The sequence below is a fragment of the Poecilia latipinna genome, unplaced genomic scaffold, assembly GCF_001443285.1.
Source record: "Poecilia latipinna isolate Pla-1442-1.1 unplaced genomic scaffold, P_latipinna-1.0 Scaffold118, whole genome shotgun sequence".
NCBI lineage: Eukaryota > Metazoa > Chordata > Actinopteri > Cyprinodontiformes > Poeciliidae > Poecilia > Poecilia latipinna.
The window spans coordinates 314443-332608 of record NW_015112734.1 but is presented as its reverse complement, the minus strand read 5'-3'; the positions used below and the strand labels follow the sequence as shown (position 1 = coordinate 332608).

At 37.3% G+C, this 18166-nt stretch overlaps 2 protein-coding genes across 5 annotated transcripts in view; one reads left to right on the top strand and one right to left on the bottom strand.

Annotated features, from left to right (window-relative positions):
- The window catches only part of homer3b (homer scaffold protein 3b), a 74475-nt gene extending 72515 nt beyond the window's left edge, over positions 1-1960 (bottom strand). The window contains exon 1 of one of the 4 annotated variants that reach the window (XR_001424440.1): positions 1768-1960. Coding sequence is in view for 1 of the 4 variants with exons in the window: in XM_015028266.1 (XP_014883752.1) it covers positions 1768-1772 (5 nt within the window). In the remaining 3 variants the exon portion in view is untranslated. The remainder of the gene's footprint in view (positions 1-1767) is intronic. The other 3 variants (XR_001424439.1, XM_015028265.1, XM_015028266.1) reach the window with 3 other exon arrangements.
- Positions 1961-9151: 7191 nt separating this feature from the next.
- ddx49 (DEAD (Asp-Glu-Ala-Asp) box polypeptide 49) lies at positions 9152-18076 on the top strand. The gene is made up of 13 exons (XM_015028256.1): positions 9152-9422; positions 10201-10324; positions 11214-11299; positions 11472-11593; positions 12496-12683; positions 13561-13701; positions 14216-14291; positions 14800-14876; positions 14955-15052; positions 15144-15218; positions 15659-15747; positions 15868-15939; positions 17276-18076. Exons 1-13 carry the CDS (start codon positions 9308-9310, stop codon positions 17438-17440), a joined length of 1428 nt encoding a protein of 475 aa, XP_014883742.1. The 5' UTR covers positions 9152-9307; the 3' UTR covers positions 17441-18076.
- Positions 18077-18166: the final 90 nt, after the last annotated feature.

Genomic DNA, 18166 nt, shown 5'->3' with positions numbered 1-18166 from the left:
TTCAGAAATCTTTGAGCAAAGAAATCAGACCTACTCACTCTGCAGCGAAGGGCGGACCAGTCCAGTCCTGGAGAGTGAAAGTCCTGCAGCGTTTAGATAAATCTGTGCTCCAACACACCTGAACCAAACGAACGGCTCGTTAACCGGCCTGCGCAGAGCTGATGGAGCAGGGACACGTCTAAAACTGAAGGACTGTTAGCTCTGGTGCTAATTGTGCTAACCTCACTAATCTTGCTAACTGCTAAGATGTTAACGACGTTTTAGTCTGTTTGTTTGATGAATTAAGTGAAAGCTTGTTTAACTGCAGAGCTGTGTAACTTCAACCAATCCTCTGGTTGTAATATGAACATTTGTTGATTTAAAAATCCAGCATTTAACTATGAATCACAGATTTTCTCTCCAATATTAAGTCGGATGTCTCTACTTGTTTGAAACTAACTTATGGAAAGAAAAAAATTGTGTTTTGCGACATAATTCACTCTGGAAGAAATGGAAAAGATTAATTAATCTTTCATTAATCTTTTATGAAAGATTAATGAAAGATTAATCTTTCATAAAAAAGATTAATCTTTTTTATGAAAGATTAATCTTTCATAAAAAAGATTTTTACTGCATGTCCTTCTATGCAGTAAAGGAAATGTGTTGGTAGGTCTGTCTGAACAAGTAATTAATGGCATGACAAATTAAGATAAGCTTGATAATTTCCATTCTGATGATTAATATTTTTCTACTTTTTAATGCCTCAAACTTGCATTGTTAGCCACTATCAAAATATTACATTTAAATTGTCTCAGAACAACAATAATATTGTTTATCACGATAATATGTGGGACAGTTTATCATCCAGTAAAATTTGTTATTGTGACAGGCCAAAGTGTTGGTTGGATTTTATTCTTATGGATGGTTCAAAAACCTGGAATATTTTCAGAAACACAACTTTGGGATTATTCTTATGGTAAAAATCTGAACAATGTTTAATCTAGAGTCATTTGTGTATGTAAAAATTAGAATAAGCAAAATTTGGGAGCATTTCAGAGCTTCGACCACAACACATCTTTAATCATGTTTATTTAAATTTCAATTAATTCTACAAATATTTTCACTAATCCAAAAGGGAAATCAGTTAAAAAATGAAAATACAACCTAAAAAACTCCTAATCTGTGCAGGTAACTGAGTCCCATTATGGAGACCCAAAGGGGGGATTTATGTGAGTTTTAGCTGCAGGCTAGTATATGAAATATTTACGGCTCCAACTCAGACGCAGAGCCAAATAGACGGAGATTCCCAAAGCAAACCCCAGCCGGGATCCTCTGCTCAGAAATCGGATGGGAAATGAGCCAAAGGCTCCCGGTGTGTCTGTGAAGCTGAGGCTGAAAAAGTAATTTATTCTGAAGGTGCTTAACTGGCCTCTAGGATTAACATCCCAGGTAGAGCTGAGGAAGCTGCAGAGTGATCGCAAAGGCAGTAAATTAATCATACCGTCAATTTGACCTTTTTGCGGTCACAACTGTCATTAAGGTTTAAACAGAGACGTGAGGAAAGTAGGTCAGCTCTGCGTGAAGGATCCCCCTCTCTGAGATGTCTTTTATGGTTTAAACAAAGAAAAAAGCCCAGCGTCTCACACAGACTGATTGGAATTACTTCAATGCTGCAGTTAAACCCGATCAATTATGTTGATTCCCTCAGAAAAATAAACAAAGTTCACTTTCACACATTTAGCATTTTCTGGAGGGATCTGAAAGGATCTTATCAGATCTCTAACTCACCCCATGCTCCGATGATCTGGATGCTGATTATTTTAGGAGTTGTTCCTGTCAAAAGTCCGTCCGGCCCGGTTTCTCCTCTCTCCAAAAGGCTGACTTTCTTCCTGAAATCCTTTCCTCGCGTTACATTTCTCAAGAGTAAAAACACAAGTCACTTCCGACTCCAGATCCCCCCGTTTCCCTCCCAACCGCACTTCTCTCCTCTGAAGTCAGACAGTGTTTCTCCAGCCTGCCTGCCCGCCTGCCTGCCGTCCTTTGTCCGCGGGTTTCCACAGCCGGTAGCGCCGCGGATCCGTCGTGCCCGTGCGTAATTACGCACGATGAACGTTTGGCTCAGCTGTGCGGGCGGAACAATTGGAGGAATGTCGATGGAAGTCGGGCAGCGGACCGCTTCTAGCTCCGACCTCCTCCAGAACTTGTGTGCCCTGCTCTCCCCTCCCGCTTCCGAGCCCGATCACACTGGGATCCCATTCAGCAACCTCAGAGGGGCTGTGGGGCCTCCACAGCGCCACCTGACGGACACAATGCGAAGAGACGCTCCAAGCCTCGGAAACGTCAGTCTGAAATCAGCAGTTTGGTAGCAACTAGTTACATTTACCTAGTTACATTTACTAGAGTAACGTTTGGGGGAAAATTTAGTTTTCAGAGTATTTTCACTACACTGTACTTTTTATTTTTACTTGAATAAAATTTCTGTATTCTCTACTCCTTCACTGTAAAACATTTGAGCCACATTTAATTGTGTCTACTATCTACTCTTTAAGTCAAATAAATTTAAAGTTTTAGATTTTGAACCTAAGTGGGTGAGTTTGTGAAAGATAAACTTACAGTAATAAGTTGTTTTAATATTTGTATTAATTCTGTCAGACCTCCAAAAGTTGAATAAACTGGAGGTTTTAGGTCAGCACTTAAAAAAAGCTGAAAGAAGAAAAACACAGGAGTGGGAGCTATTTCCCAGAATGCTTAGCGGCATGTTCGTGTATCCTGAGATGGAAGTGCGTTACATTGATCCGACTCTTGTTTTTATTAAGATAAATGTTTATTTTTATGTCCTGTTCACACTAAATGTTTCTGAGCTGAATTCTTTGTGTTTAATCAAATTAATGATCAGATCAGAAATTTTGTTCGTGGAATTTGAAACAAGAATTTAAATTATCCTAAAGTAAAATAAGTAGTTGTTTTAACTTGACAATGTGAGTGAAGATAGCAAAATCTGCTCTTTAACTGGTGAGAGCAGATTTTTATCTTCCATATTGTGAAATAATTATTTGGATTAAATTGCAGCATTAAGTTAAAACTTACAATTCAAGATTAATTAACTTTATTAACAATGTTTAGACAACTTGTGTCTTATTGAATAAACTTCATAAACTTTAATTTCTGTGAGAAAACCAAAACAATTTTCTTGTTGTCTTAAATTGCATTTTCAAGGCATCAGGTGGATTTTCATGTTCAGGATAAACCACTTTCAGATGTTTTACAGTCTGAATGAAAAACAATTAATCAAAAATTCACTAGACACAGACACATTACCTGCCGTTTTTGTTAAAGTTTCATAAGTTTTCTATTTAAAGAAACTGATCTGGAAACATTTTCTTGTGTTTTATTCCAATGTGTTGAATCTTCTCTTCTGTTTCCAAGCAAATAAATGGAAAATTGAGGGGGAAAAACTAAATTTTGGGATAACTGAAATGAATTTTGACTAGCGTCTCTTTTTGTGTTCCAGTTAGGAATCGAGGTCACAGAACCGGGCCTCTTGAGGTCCAGTTCGAGCTTTCCGTGGTGATATACGGAGCCATTCGCTGGAGCCGGTCAGCAGAGCTGTCCACCGGGAAACTTTACGGCGCTTCATCCGCTGCTGAAAGGTTTTATGGAGACGCGGATTTCATTTTCCAGCAGGACTTGGCACCAGCCCAGATGGTCAGCGGAACCAGCGCCTGCCTCGGTTACCATGGTAGCGCATGACGCAAACCGCCCGGATAGAAACAGAGAGGAGCGATGGAGTTTAACCAGAGGGGGCCCAAAGGGTGGCCCGGGGGCCATTTGTGGCCCTTGAAATTATTTTGTTTGGCCTTAACCAATTACTGACTGTTCTATTGATTTGTATTTTTGTGTTTTTATGATGTAAAGCAATTTGAAATGCTTTGTTGCTGAAAGGTGATATACAAATAAAATTTTATTGATTGATAAAAATAGACCAAAAATATTTGGTAAAATTTTCTCTTTTTGCAGCGTTCAGAGCTTCTGTCTGGTGGAAAAAAGTCACATCATTCATATCTCTCAGTACATTCAAATATGAATCTGTGTAAAAAATTATTCCTTTGTTGTTAGAGATGATTTTTTAATGCATTAGTGCAGCAGGATCAGCCCTGATTCAAAATATCTGCAGTGGAGTTTTGGAGGCTCAGATGTGGAGGAAGAGCGCGGTAATCGTCCTGCTCAGTGGCCCGTTTCAGCGGCGCAGCTGACTGCTCTTCTGGGCTGCAGAGAGGCAGCATGGGAACATCGGATCTCTGCCTCACAGAACCAGAAACCACTGAGGCTGCTGGTTTGCAGAACCGACGCTTCTTCGTTGGTTTTGGTCAGTTTGCAGCACAGCTGGACGCTCTGGGAGAGACGGCGCTAAATGTCCAGGCGCCTGCCTGCAGCACAGAGGAAATAATCAGCTGCAGGAGACAGAGTGTGCAGGCTGTCTCTGCAGGGATCTTCATCCCTCTTTAGTCAAACAGCGGATGAGTCACACAAGTTTACATCCAGGGGAACAAAAATGTGCCCAATCAGAGAAATGTTTCCTTTTTAAAACGTTTAACGAGATAAGACTGTTCTTTCTGGTCGTCTGCAGATTTTAACAGAAAAAATCTTCACTCTGTTTCCGCTGTTTGATAGAGTTTATCCTCATTAAGGGAAATGGACCGGAACCAGATGGAGATCAGCTGTTTGGACGACACCTGGAGAATATTCTGCTTCTTCACCTCTAAAATCTCCAGCGTCGCTGTTTGCAGTGTTTTGAATTGTTATCCATCTGTTTGGTGAAATTAAGTTTAAAAACATGATATAGTCACAAATTAACAAATAATAAACATTTAATTTTCTGAAATGCCATCATGAAAATAATCAATATACATCAAAGGTTGATCAATTTTCCATTTACTATTAATCAAAAGTGATTCTAACCAGCCGGGTTTTTAGTCTAGATTTAAAGGCAGTCAGTGTTTCGACTGTTTTGCAGTTTTCTGGAAGTTTGTGCCAGATTTGTGGTGCATAGAAGCTGAATGTTGATTCTCCATGTTTGGTTCTGAGGATGCAGAACCAGAACCAGAAGACCTGAGGGAATCTGGAAGGTTGCTATGACAACAGCAGATCTTTAATGTATGGTGGTGCAGAACCGTTCAGTGATTTATAAACTAACAGCAGTATGTTAAAGTCTCTGAGCTGCAGGGAGCCAGTGAAGGGAGGGACTGTGTGATGTGCTCTAACTTCCTGGTTTTAGTCAGAACACCAGCAGCAGCATTTTGGATCAGCTGCAGCTGGAGGACTGGTTTCTTAGGCAGACCTGAGAAGACGCTGGTGCAGCAATCAATGACAGAGTTGGTAGAAACTAGTTACATTTACTCGGTTACATTTAACTGAGTAACTTTTTGGAAAGAACTTACTTTTAGTGCTTGGATGTGTTCAGGGTCATCCGGTGACGTCGTGAAGCAGAGCTTCGTGTCGTAGTTGGGTTTCTGTCCAGTCAGGGATGAATCGGGGCAGGCCGGATATCTCCGTACTCGTCGGCGTTCCTCCAGCTGCTCCTGCCACATGTGGGACCCAAAACATCTGGAGTGAATGTGTGCTCTCATCAGCACAGATGAGGATCTCCATGCATGGACTGAGTTTCATTTTGTTTCATTTCCCCATCAGAGACCGTTTCCAACCTTTCCAGTTGTTTACCTTCCAGGTTTTGTGAGTCACTGATGCTTTTCACCTTGTGCTGCTCCTTCTGAATGAAAATCCCTCATTATGTCCAGAGTCGGTAATGACAGACTCATCTATTGGAGAGTTTTTCTCCTGCCTGCATGTCCTGAAGCATTTTTGATTTGAACATGACAGAAATCCTGTCATCATCACTGTTTTCTGAATGTCCTCCCTTTTTAATCTTGTCGATTTTGCTGTTGCTTTTTTCTCTCTGAGTACAAACAAATAATGATTTGTCCACTTCTGCTTTTACGTTTGATTGATTTATTTTGTTGTTGCAACTAAAAAGACAGCTTTCAGCTCATCAAAACAACTTCATGTGCAAATGCTGACCTTTCAGCAGCCTGAACGTGTCTCTGAAAAATATTCTGTCAAATCTAAAATTACATTTGAGTCCCTGGAAGACAAAGGTTTGTGCATGTTCTCATCAGACACGGCTAAAAAAAAGAAGAAGCATGAATTAAATGTTGCTTTGAAACATTTAACTGAAATACAACAACGAAGAAGCAGAACAATAAAATTAGATTTAGACGTTTTTTGAATAATAAATCATATTATTGTTTCTAGTTTAACCTGAAAACTTGAGATCAGTTTGTAAATCTTCATTAATCAGGACTGAAAAATATTAAATAATACTGCAGCTTACAAACAAAAATATCTTATAAGGTACCATGGCATATTAAGACCTTTGTACAAAGAAAAAAAAGAAGTAAATCTGCCAAAAAATTCAAAACTTTTTAGATTAATTTCAGAATTTCTTTTAGAAAAACATAATACAATTTCTGAGCTTTGAAAAAAAAATATGAGAGAAAAAACTTAGAAAATTTGAATTTCATCTCAGAAATCTTTAAGAAAGAAACTTTAAAATTTCCAAATGTCAAATTTGGAAATCTCCAAAGTAAAAAATATTAAACTTTTGAAACTCTAAAATTTCCAGGTTTTGGTGATTAATCTCAATTTTTTTAAAGTTTTTCTAGCAAATTTTCGACTTTTCAAACTGAGACGTTTCCACTCTTTTTTTCTTCTGGAAATATCTGCTTTTTCCAGCATTTTTTCTACTTTTGAAGATCCATGTTTTTTTTGTTGTTTTTTTTTTTTTAGAAAATTTAGAGTTTTGTTGGAAACTTACTCATCCTTTTTTATATCTACAATGGCCCAAACAACCCACTGGACTTTAACTACTTATCTTACGAATTTCACAATTTAGACATAAAGCCATAATCTTACAGTTCCTCATTTATTGCATTTCTTTATCTTTATCCTTTCGTTTTGCTTTTGTACGAATGTTAAAACTCGCCTTGACTCGCCTTGAAAGGTATTTTTACAGTGTGTTCCCTGTTATCACACCATTTTGCTTGTTCACGGATCATCTTGCAGGCTGAATTCCTTCATCCTTTACTCTCAAAAATAAAACATGAAGTGATGCAAACCTTCTGTGAAGCAGACTCAACCTCAGATTTTGTTGAAAAATCCTGCAGGTCTTTTCCATCGCTCGGTCCGTCTGCATGAATCAGTGTGAGCAGCGCGGAGGCTGAGCGAACTGAAGTCAGAGCAGATGGAGACAAACAGAAGGCTGAAAATCCAGGACAGCACTGACCAGTCAATTCTGAATATAACATGACAAATAAAGGTTACTAACATCTTATGTAACATGAGAACAGGTCGTGAGAAGATAAAAACACTGGGTATTAACTGTGAGGTATTTTGGAGATATTTCTGGTCATTAATCACGGTGAAAATTGAACAACCTCAGAGTTTGATTTCTCTTCTACATGGAGAAAATAAAAGTTTTTATCGATCGGAGGCTCTCTGTCGATTTATCTTTAACTCCATAAAAGATGTGTGAGAACGGATGAGTGAGGAATCCTGCTGCAAAAACAAGGTGAATCTGTAAAACTGCTGCATGTATTACATTTCAGGACAGAAACGAAGTGAACATTTGTAAATTATGACACCACAAATCAAGTGATATGAAATAACAGCTGCTAGGTATTAAGAGCAGCTGCTGAACTGCTTTGAGACGATGAGTATTTAGTGACCTCGTGGTTTTCTACACACTAATGTAGGTCATTGTGGCCATTAGAAAATTAATTTCATCTGATTTCACAGCTGCTCTCATTCAGCTTCAGCTCCATCCTGAACAAAGTCCTTCACCTGGCGGCCATGTTGCTCATATTTCACTCTGAAATACGTCACTGATGTGACCACCTCTGCATAAATATGCCATGATACTCTGGGCTTTGTTTTGTTGCTTTCATCAGATCATTTGAATCTTCGGTCTTTTCAGGTAAACCCTTTTTCTGGCAGCCAATTCAGACACTTTTATAAACTCTAAAATTTGAGGCTTTTTGAGTCCAAGATGGCGGTTCAGGTTGCTTCGCCTTTCCCCTAAACATAAAACTTGGGCTCAATGTTCTTTTTCCTTCAAATCTTTGCATCTGTCAGTAATCTTCCCAAACACAAGATGACTGACTTCAGATAGTCTGGAGATCCTCTTTGAAGCTGTTCCGTATTGATTGGCAGCAATAATCGCTCCACTGAGGTCATTACTGTCGCCTTCATCGTGTTCACATTCACACCTGCTTTTGTAGAGGTGGTAAAATGATTATTATCAATAAAACAAGTGAAATGTATTAACAGTGACTGGCTATTCTAAAGAAACAGCATCGGTGTACTCTTTATTTTTATAACTGCACGGAGAGTCAGAAAATGTATTCTTTTATTATTTATTATCATGACCTATGTGTAACTCATCTCTGCTTTAAATAAAGTATTGTCGCCACCTGCTGGCTTATATTTTTTATTTTTAGTGATTTTATACATTTACACAGTCATATATGTTTAATTTAAAATTATAATAAAGAAAATATTTGAGGATTACAAGCGTACATTTTTTTGTTGTTGTTGTGGACTATTTATCCCTCATTTGATGTTTCTTCTTAGTGATTTCTATGATTATAATACTGCAATGATTTACGATAGGTACCTTAATGCAGTTTGATGTGTAAAATAGGCATAGGCCCCGTGCCTTTACCTTTTTACTCAAATTGTTCAAATTGTAGTGTTTTGAAGTGTTGATAATAAATTATTTGATGACTGATTTAATAAATAAAGTATATAAATCAATCAATACACTGTAAATCAGAATGTGCGTTCCGCTTAAGGTCAACTGCCAGATCAAAACGACATTTTGAACATAAAAATTAATAATTATTCCCACATTTGTGTGTTAAAATGTTTTTTGTTTTTTTTATCAGGTGGGTGTAATATTCTGATATTAAATGTATGGTTTTCAGTAACTGTGGGTGTAAATTATTAAAATTAACATTAATAAAGGTTTTCAAGCATCTTACGTCATATAACTCAAACAGATGTACTTACACACGTTTTTTTCTATTAATCATTTGACCAGCAGGGGGCAACAATGAGCGCCCGTCTACTTCCGTAAGCGTCACGTTCTTACGTAGCATCATGGCGGCTGTGGAACAAACACGAGGATTCGAGTTTACGCAAAAATAGTATGTTTTAGCCTAAAAACTCCCATAAATGTAAATTTAGAGTGTTTTTGTATTAATATAATTTGAAAATGAGCGACTTGTCGTCCGTGGGCCTGTCGGACTGGCTGGTGAAGCAATGTAAACAGCTGGGGCTCAACAAACCCACTCCGGTTCAGGAAAACTGCATCCCACCCATCCTGGAAGGTAACAGCTCTTCTGTTTAACTAGAGGATAAAAAGCTGCATTTAGCCCACATTTTACCAGCTTGATTTATGTGTTTATGATTTAGATGTAATAAAGAAATAACATTAAGCTCTTTTTAAGCCGAATCTACAATCTGTTTTCCCAAAATGTGCAACAGATGGACCAACACGCTCTTAATAGCACAAGTGCATAGACATTTACTAAAATTATTTGGTTGGATATAGTTTTAATTTTCACATTTTGTCCCGTTTAAGCTATAAATTTCGATGCATTTTGTTGTTAATACGTTGTCATTTTTAAAGAAACTTGTTTTCTGTCTGTTTTTAGGTTTTAAAGGAAAAACAGAAAACCTTTACAGAAAGGTTTCCGTATGTGGGATGATGAAACAAATGGGAAAAAAACTGTATATTTTCCAATTTAATAACAAAAAATAGTCTAAAAAATAGATCTAAAACTATATCTAATATTTTAGTGTAATGCTGTCTATCTATGGTTGTGATTGTAATGTGTTAAATGTAAAGCTTTATAAACTTGAGGTCTGGTTTTATGATGGATTTGTCTTTTATTTCAGTCACGGTTTGTTTAACACAGAATCTTATTTTTGGTTTGTCAGTTTAAAAGTTATACAAGTTTGAAACAAATAACTGGTCATAATCATTTGTTTAATACACTTATTTATTCTTAGGAAAGAAAAAGGCCCTCAGTTTTAAACATTTTCAGTAGAACCAGTCGCCTTGCGTTTGTTCTGGTTCTGACCCAGATCCGGTTCTTCTCTCAGGGCGCGACTGCATGGGCTGTGCCAAGACAGGAAGTGGGAAGACGGCGGCCTTCGTGTTGCCGGTGCTGCAAAAACTGTCGGAGGAGCCATATGGCATCTTCTGTCTGGTTCTCACTCCCACCAGGTCAGAGGTCACAGATTCACACGACTCATTCAGTTATCACAGAAGTTTTGTCTCAGCACACAAATAACATTTATAGTTGAAGTTTTTAAAATACAAAAACAATTCAGAGTGACATTTCACTCTGAATAAAATCACTGAGAGAAAAACAGTTGAATAGAAATATGAATAATAATAAAACAAAACAGGGTGAAAACGTTCTTTTTCATCCAAGACCTCAGTGGAACATAGTTACTAGATTTTATTTATTATTCCCGTGTCACTAGTTTTAGCTCCAGATGCTTTTTCAGACTGAGATTTAATGGCCTGAGCAGACAGCTCACAATTTGCATGTTATTTTACTTCCATTTGGGTTTCTGCTGCTTCTAAAAACAGCATAAGAGCTTTAAAAGAAAACCCAAGACGGTTTTGGCAATAAAAAGTTTTTCAGTGTCTGGAAAATGAGCCGTTTCAAAAACCTTCAGAGGTGGGCTGTTACCTAGCAACAGTAGCATAGCTCCAGCACATTTTGTCAGCTGTTTTTACCGCTGGATGTGTTGTACAATGGCTGCTGGAAAAGAGAAGTGTTTTGTTGTTGACTTACCATCCAGAAACCACTTTCTGAATTCTTGTTTGTGCAGGAGGATCTACTTGTACTTTTCAAAGCTGTACGGTTGCATAATTGCACACCCAGTAGCACCTTATTCAGATTTAAAGTGACAAGACGCCTTAAAACAGAAAATAGACAGAACTGAACCAACTAAAATCTTATTATCTACGAATGATTTTGTGCAAAAACATGTTTTGCATCGCCCATAGACTAATCCCAAACGTCACTGTTAAAGCAATAAAATCTCTACAGATTCTCTATTTCTGAGTTTTACTTAAAAGCTTGTCATGTGATGTCACACAGGGAGCTGGCCTATCAGATTGCAGAGCAGTTCAGAGTCCTGGGCAAACCTATGGGTCTGAAAGACTGCATCATCGTCGGAGGAATGGGTAACGTCACGTCAGAACCGGCTGCATCAGAATTCAATAACGCTTGATTTTTGTGTTTAAATGAAGAGAAGGAAACATTTTCCACTTTATTTTACAGAATAAAGTGGAAAATGTTGCTTCCAGTTTAATTTCTGCCTTGTTGTGAGTGACTGGTTTCCTGTCATCTGGACAGACATGGTGACCCAGGCCCTGGAGCTGTCCAACCAGCCTCACGTTGTCGTGGCAACGCCGGGTCGGCTGGCCGACCACATCCGCAGCTCCAACACCTTCAGCATGAGGAAGATCAAGTTCTTGGTGAGAAAAACAAAACTGTAAATATTTGATCACTGATGAAAAAAGATTTAAATCTGTTGCAATTAATCAACTAAATGCATGAAAAATTGAAAGGAGCTCAAAAATTTACATTGTGATTATTAATATTTTTTAAAGAGCAGTTTTGTTTACAGACTGTTCTTTATATTATTTATGGTTTCAGATGCATTTTTTTATTTCTGATTTATTTTTAGTTTTTGGTTGTTTTATTTTGGATATTTTACATATTTTCCAGTTCCAATGTTAAGTATTATTTATAAAGTTATCGGTCTTCAAAACTGTAATCCTGCATTATTATTAAATATTTTACTTGAAAATGGAGTCAAAATAACAATGTTATTGTTTATCACAATTACTGGGATGATTTATTGTCCAGAATAAAACCATGTTGGGACATTTTACATAAAACTTCTTGTTTATCTATTTTTGTCACAAAAACACGTTTTGCTGGATGATAAATTGTCCCAGATAAACGATATTATTGTTTTGATACCATTTTCAAGTAATGGCATAGTAAAACAAGAACACATTTTCGAAGATTAATAAACTTTAATAATGAACATTTAGCACTGGAAGACATTTTAAATATCCAAAATAAACAAAACAACAAAAATAATTATAAAGTCTCTGTAAACAAAATTGTCCTTAAAAAGGTTTAGTGGATTCCAAAGCACCAGACTGAAGAGTTTTATCGTTCAGTTTTTGATACAAAGAGAAAGAAAAGAGAGACATTAAATCAATGAAAATGATTGAATTTGTTTTAATTTATCATGTAATTAATTGATTTATTGCTCTTAAAGCTGAAGTCAGAAACACATAAACCTGAAGTCAAAGTTCCTGAAGCAGTTCTGTTTTTGCCGACTCTCTCTGCGCTTTGTCGTCAGATTTTGGACGAAGCGGACCGGCTGCTGGAGCAGGGCTGCACCGACTTCACCAAAGACCTGGAGGTGATCCTGAGCGTGTTGCCGGCCAAACGCCAGACGCTGCTGTTCAGCGCCACGCTCACCGACACCCTGCAGGAGCTGAAGAGCATCGCCATGAACAAGCCGTTCTTCTGGGAGAGCACGTCCGAGTGAGTCGACCCCACAGCTATCACCGTCTGGAACCGCCAAGCGAAGTCCAACCTTATCAGTTAAAGTTCCCACCTCAGGGGATGTTGGGGGAAGAAACCTGGAAACTTTTGAGTCAAATGTAATGAAAACACTGAATGCAAGCTTAGTAGGTTTTTATTTGTAGAAAGAAATTAATATTCCTTCCACTTCACAGATATAGACCAGTTAGTTTTGGTCTTTCATGTATCCTGCTAAATACTTTGACGGGTTTTTTATGCTGAACTTGAATTTAAAAAGGAGTTGAGAGAGAAAACTGCTATTATTCTTTCACTTTTTGTAAACTCATGCATTGTGATTGTTTTCAATGAGTTTTGATTACTTCTGAAATCAGTCATTCTGACAATCAGATAAAAAAATTACCACATTCTGCAGATTTTTTATTTATCCACTTAAGCTTCATTTTTAAAATACTTGAAATACATAAAAATTCAAATAAATAATTATATTCCTTTCCTAAATAGGTAAATAAGAATTTTATTGTCTAAAATGCAGAAACAACATTCTTTTAGTGAACATTTGTAGCAAAGAATGTGCAGCTAAAAATACTTCTGGCATCAACACTTTATTGATTTAATATCAATACAGTGGAGGACTGATCTTTGATTATTGTTTTGGTTAACTGATTAGTAACTAGATAGCAAAAGATAAAGTTAAAACTTGAGAACCTTTTGGTAGAACATATTTACAGACAAAAGGTTTTTAAAAAGAAAAAGTGAATATTTTATGTAGTTTTTGCTCTGACTGTTTTTTTTCTGCGTCTGTTTACTCCAGTTAACCAGCTACTAAATTAGTTTTATTTTAATAATCGATTAATTATTGGTATATTGTTTGTGTCAGGACGCGGACAGTGGAGGAGCTGGACCAGAGGTACATCCTGACCCCAGAGAAGGTGAAGGACGCGTACCTGGTCCACCTGATCCAGACGTTCACAGACCAGCATGACGACTGGTCCATCATCATCTTCACCAAGACCTGCAAGTACGGAGCCACAAACATGCCGAGTTTAATTATTTAGACTTGTTATCTGTAGGTCTATGGAAGATGCTAAAAAATTTATTTTACTTCCTTGTTTTGTACAAAGTAGCTCATAAAAAGATTTCTGAAATTAAATGAGAGAAACTTTCGTCTCAGTATTCTGCAATCTGGCTTTATGGATCTGTACATCAAATAAACCTTAAATGTGGAATAATTGTTGAGGAGTTAAAACTGTGTTTTTCAAAAAAGCATTAAAATCATTTGTTAAACAAATGCATTAAGGTTTGATTTTCCTTTATGAATTTATCTACCAGATAAACATGACTCAGCTTGTGATCTCACCATTGATAGGAATTTAAATATTGTTTTTCTATTTCTGTATTAGTTTTGTCAATTTTTTCACCCTTTTTTTGTTTTCTGATTTGTGTATGAATAAGTTAAAAATAAATAAGTAATAAATGAAAGTGCATTTTCATCTGTCAGGCAGAGAAAATTAAATAATTAAATAATTTTTCAGGAGCTGCCAGATTCTGACGATGATGCTGCAGGCGTTCAACTTTCCTACCATCTGTCTGCACTCCATGATGAAACAGGTGAGGCTGATCAGGACAATCGATCAGAAACGTCAATTATGACGTCAACGACTAACTTCACCCAAATCTGCAGTTTCTGATCAGTTACACTGCAAAAAATCAAAATTTTTTCCAACTAATTTTGATATAGTTTCTACTGCAAATATATTAATTACATAAAATAAGACAAAATTTACCTAGAAATTATTTTTAAGCAACATAAATGTGATTCCAATCAATAATTCCTTAATATTGATCCTCTGGCAGATTGTTTCACTTTAGGGATCTTATAAAATAATCTCCCAATGGAACTACAACTTTTTCAATAAAATTAAGGACTTATTTACTTAAAACAAGCTCCTATGTCTTGCTAAAAAGTTACTGTTAAGTTTGTCTCATTTTAATTGTATTAAGTTACTTGCACTAGAAACTAGACCAAAAATATTTGGTAGGATTTTGTATTTTTGCAGTGTACTCTTGCCAGAGAAATTATTATTTAAAATAAATGGTCGCCATTTTGTTTCTCCAGAAACAACGATTCGCCAACCTGGCCAAGTTCAAGGCCAGCGTCTATAAAATCCTGATCGCGACAGATGTGGCTGCCAGGTGAATTATGGCGGCTTGGACTCGGTTCTGGACGGCCATCGGGTTTGTTCTGACGGTTTCTGTTTGCTCTGATTTTAGGGGTTTGGATATTCCCACAGTCCAGGTCGTCATCAACCATAACACCCCAGGGCTTCCCAAGATCTACATCCACAGAGTCGGGAGAACAGCCAGAGCAGGTAGCAGGCTGGTTTACGCCAACATCACGGCGGCCATGTTTAATCCACTCCAAACTGATTGGATGAATAAACGTCATTTTCTTCTTTGTAGGGAGGAACGGAGTGTCAATCACACTGGTGACGCAGTACGACATCCATCTGGTGCATTCGATCGAGGAGCAGACGAGTAAGTCTGAATGTTATAGTAAACTAAAACTAAAATAAATGGGGGGAAAACTATAACTAACTGGAACTGTACTGTGCGTTTACATAACTAGCTAAAGCGTGCTGAGCTTACAGGTAATTGGTAATCAGTTTTGTGGTGTAAAACTTTAATATGACTATTAATCTAATGTTGAATATATTACCTAGATAAAATTTTCCATCACAATCTTCTCGTTTGGTAAGAAAATGTAATATTTTTATATTCCCTCGAATTTTATCTGGTCTCCAGTCTCGTTTTTTGCAGTGGTTTGTGGAAAAGCAGGACGGCTCCTTCGCTCTTTTCCTTCCCCTCAGAAACTTTTCCATTTCACGCTTGCTAAGCTAGCAGGAGGAGCAAAGCAGCTTGATAAATCAATTGTTGACTGGAGGACAGTTCAGACAGATTTTATTTTTTTCCTGCAGAGACGAAGCTGAAGGAGTATCCCATGGAGGAGAAAGAAGTTTTGAAGATCCTCACACAAGTCAACGTGACTCGGCGGGAGTGTGAAATTGTATGTTCTTCTCTTTACACTAAAGATTTATGCATGTTGTCATCTAAAAATAAAAAAAAACATCCTCTAGTTGTTGCTTCATGATGTAAAAATGTGATTTTATTTAAAATTCTGTTTCAGAGGCTGGAATCGACGGACTTTGATGAGAAAAAGGAGATTAACAAGCGGAAGCAGCTGATCCTGGAGGGGAAGGTGACCAACAGCTGCACATGTCACAGATTAATCATTTATTAGTTCAGAAACAGACACGCTGCTAAACTCAGGGGTTTTCCTGCCCATTTAAAAATGGTTTAAAGCTAAAGAAAAATTACCTTTAGCAAGAACTATTTCCCATATTATAAGTTAAAACGTCTTGTTCCACTGGCTGATTTTGTAATTATTACTTATTAAAATGAATATTAAGAAATCATTTACTTAAAACAAACTCCTATTTCATGCTGAAAAGTTACCTTTAAGCTAGTTTTAAATTATTTTAAGTGTACTAAGATATTTTATACCAAAAATACTTGGTAACATTTTGTTTTTGCAGTGTGGAGACTGTAGCCATGGTGCATGTTTTGCTTTACAATTCCTGCGCACAATAAATCAATAACAATATATATCGCGATAGATAATACATCTGATAGAATATTCACTGATTCAAGTCAGAAGCGCACAGCATTCTGGGGGATGTAGGCAGAGGGAAGGTTTTAACTGCTCAGTCTACAGTCTGCTGGGTGGAATCAACTCACTCTTTGGTTACCTAGCAACAGGCTGTAGAATAACTTGTGGTTACCTAGCAACAGCTATAGTAACTTACAGTTTAAGGTTTCTCTACTGTTCCTCATTAAAACGTGGTGAAGTGAAAACTTCATCACGTAATTTCTGTATCCTTTTAATAAAATTTTTGAGTAAATTTAAAATTATATTTTAAAGGATTTGGTTTTAAAATTTAAATAATCAGCTTTGTCAAGTTCCTACTGCTGTTTTGTGGACACTAAAGTTAAAATTAAAAATAAATTCAATTAATAGCCAATGAACTGGCTAATTTAAGCTACTGGTGGCCCACAAAATTTATCAAATGATAAAATTTTATTTAACTAGGCGAGTTATTAAAAACTAATTTTACAATAATGACCATGCAGAAAGATGGAGCAGCTCAGTTTCAGTTTTACCTACAAAAATAAATACATTTAGGAAATCTGTCTTTAAAAGATCCAAAACATAAAAAGGCCTCCAGACTGTTGCCTATTAAGAGACAGTTTCCAAATTTCTGAGTCATGAATTGTTTTCTATCTTGTTGGCCGAACAAAATAATTTCAAGGGTCACAAATGGCCCCTGAGCCACACTTTAGACACCCCAGGATTAAGTGAAATCTTTTTTTTTTTTTTTTTTTTGCATATTGTCCTGTTAAACTAAAATACCTCAGTGTAAATAAAACAGTAGGATCTTTCATTTACCACCACCTCTCTGTTGAGTGTTGGTGGAAACTGAATCCATTCGTTTTGAAGTTCCTGCCGTTGACTTGCGACCTCTCTGCCGTGTCAGGACCCGGACCTGGAGGCCAAGAGGAAGGCCGAGCTGCAGAAGATCCGGAGCCAGAAGAAGAAGTTCAAGCAGAAAATCCAGGAGAGCATTCAGAGACAGAAACACGAACAGCTGAAGAAGAGAAAACAGACCAAGACCAAAAAGGCAGAGCTGGCCGCATCATGAAAGCTCCTCCTGTGTATATATACGTTTTATTTCTGTATGCAAATAAAGTTCATGTCACCGAGGCTCAAATCGACCACCTTTATTGATTCAGCTACCAAGGGAAACACCGTCTTGTGATAAAACAGCACTGCAAAGAATATCCACTGCTTCAAACGCTATTTACATCACATTAAATCCACGAATTTAATCTCTGAACTCAAATATTCAGATCGGATGCAGATGTTTGAGCAAATCTACTGAATCACTTCTAAAATAAAAATCACTGCGCGTTTCAACCGACCGCCGCTGCGATGATGGAAAAACTACGAAACCATATCAGGGCGGCGTTTTCCATTAAAGCTATCAACATGTTAGGCCTTCGGTGGAGCGGGTTAAAATAATTCATAGCACAGATGAGAGCCGGATGTCAACAAAAACTCTGAGTTAAACATCATCTACCCGGAACAGGATTGTCACATGTCTGCAGACGTGAGAAGCAGGTGAGGGCTACATTCTTACAGGAAGTGCTGCTTACAAAACTACAATCCCATCGGACAGTGTGAGGAGGATACAAAAGTCCAGGTGAGGGAAGGAAAACGGCATCTGCCTCCTTCCTGTAGCCAGCAAAATGCTACAAAAGAGAAATCTGTGTAAAAATGGGCCAAAAACAACAACACCACCCGCTGATCATGATGCACACAGCAGCAACTGATTGAACAACAAAAAGGCTCTCGGATCTCCAGGAAG

Bases quoted from the DNA above. Each gene is read 5' to 3' on its own strand.
- ddx49 (XM_015028256.1), top strand. From the start codon at position 9,308: ATGAGCGACTTGTCGTCCGTGGGCCTGTCGGACTGGCTGGTGAAGCAA. The intron at 9,423-10,200 runs GTAACAGCTCTT...TTCTTCTCTCAG, and splicing joins CATCCCACCCATCCTGGAAG to GGCGCGACTGCATGGGCTGT. The intron at 13,702-14,215 runs GTACGGAGCCAC...ATAATTTTTCAG, and splicing joins ATCTTCACCAAGACCTGCAA to GAGCTGCCAGATTCTGACGA.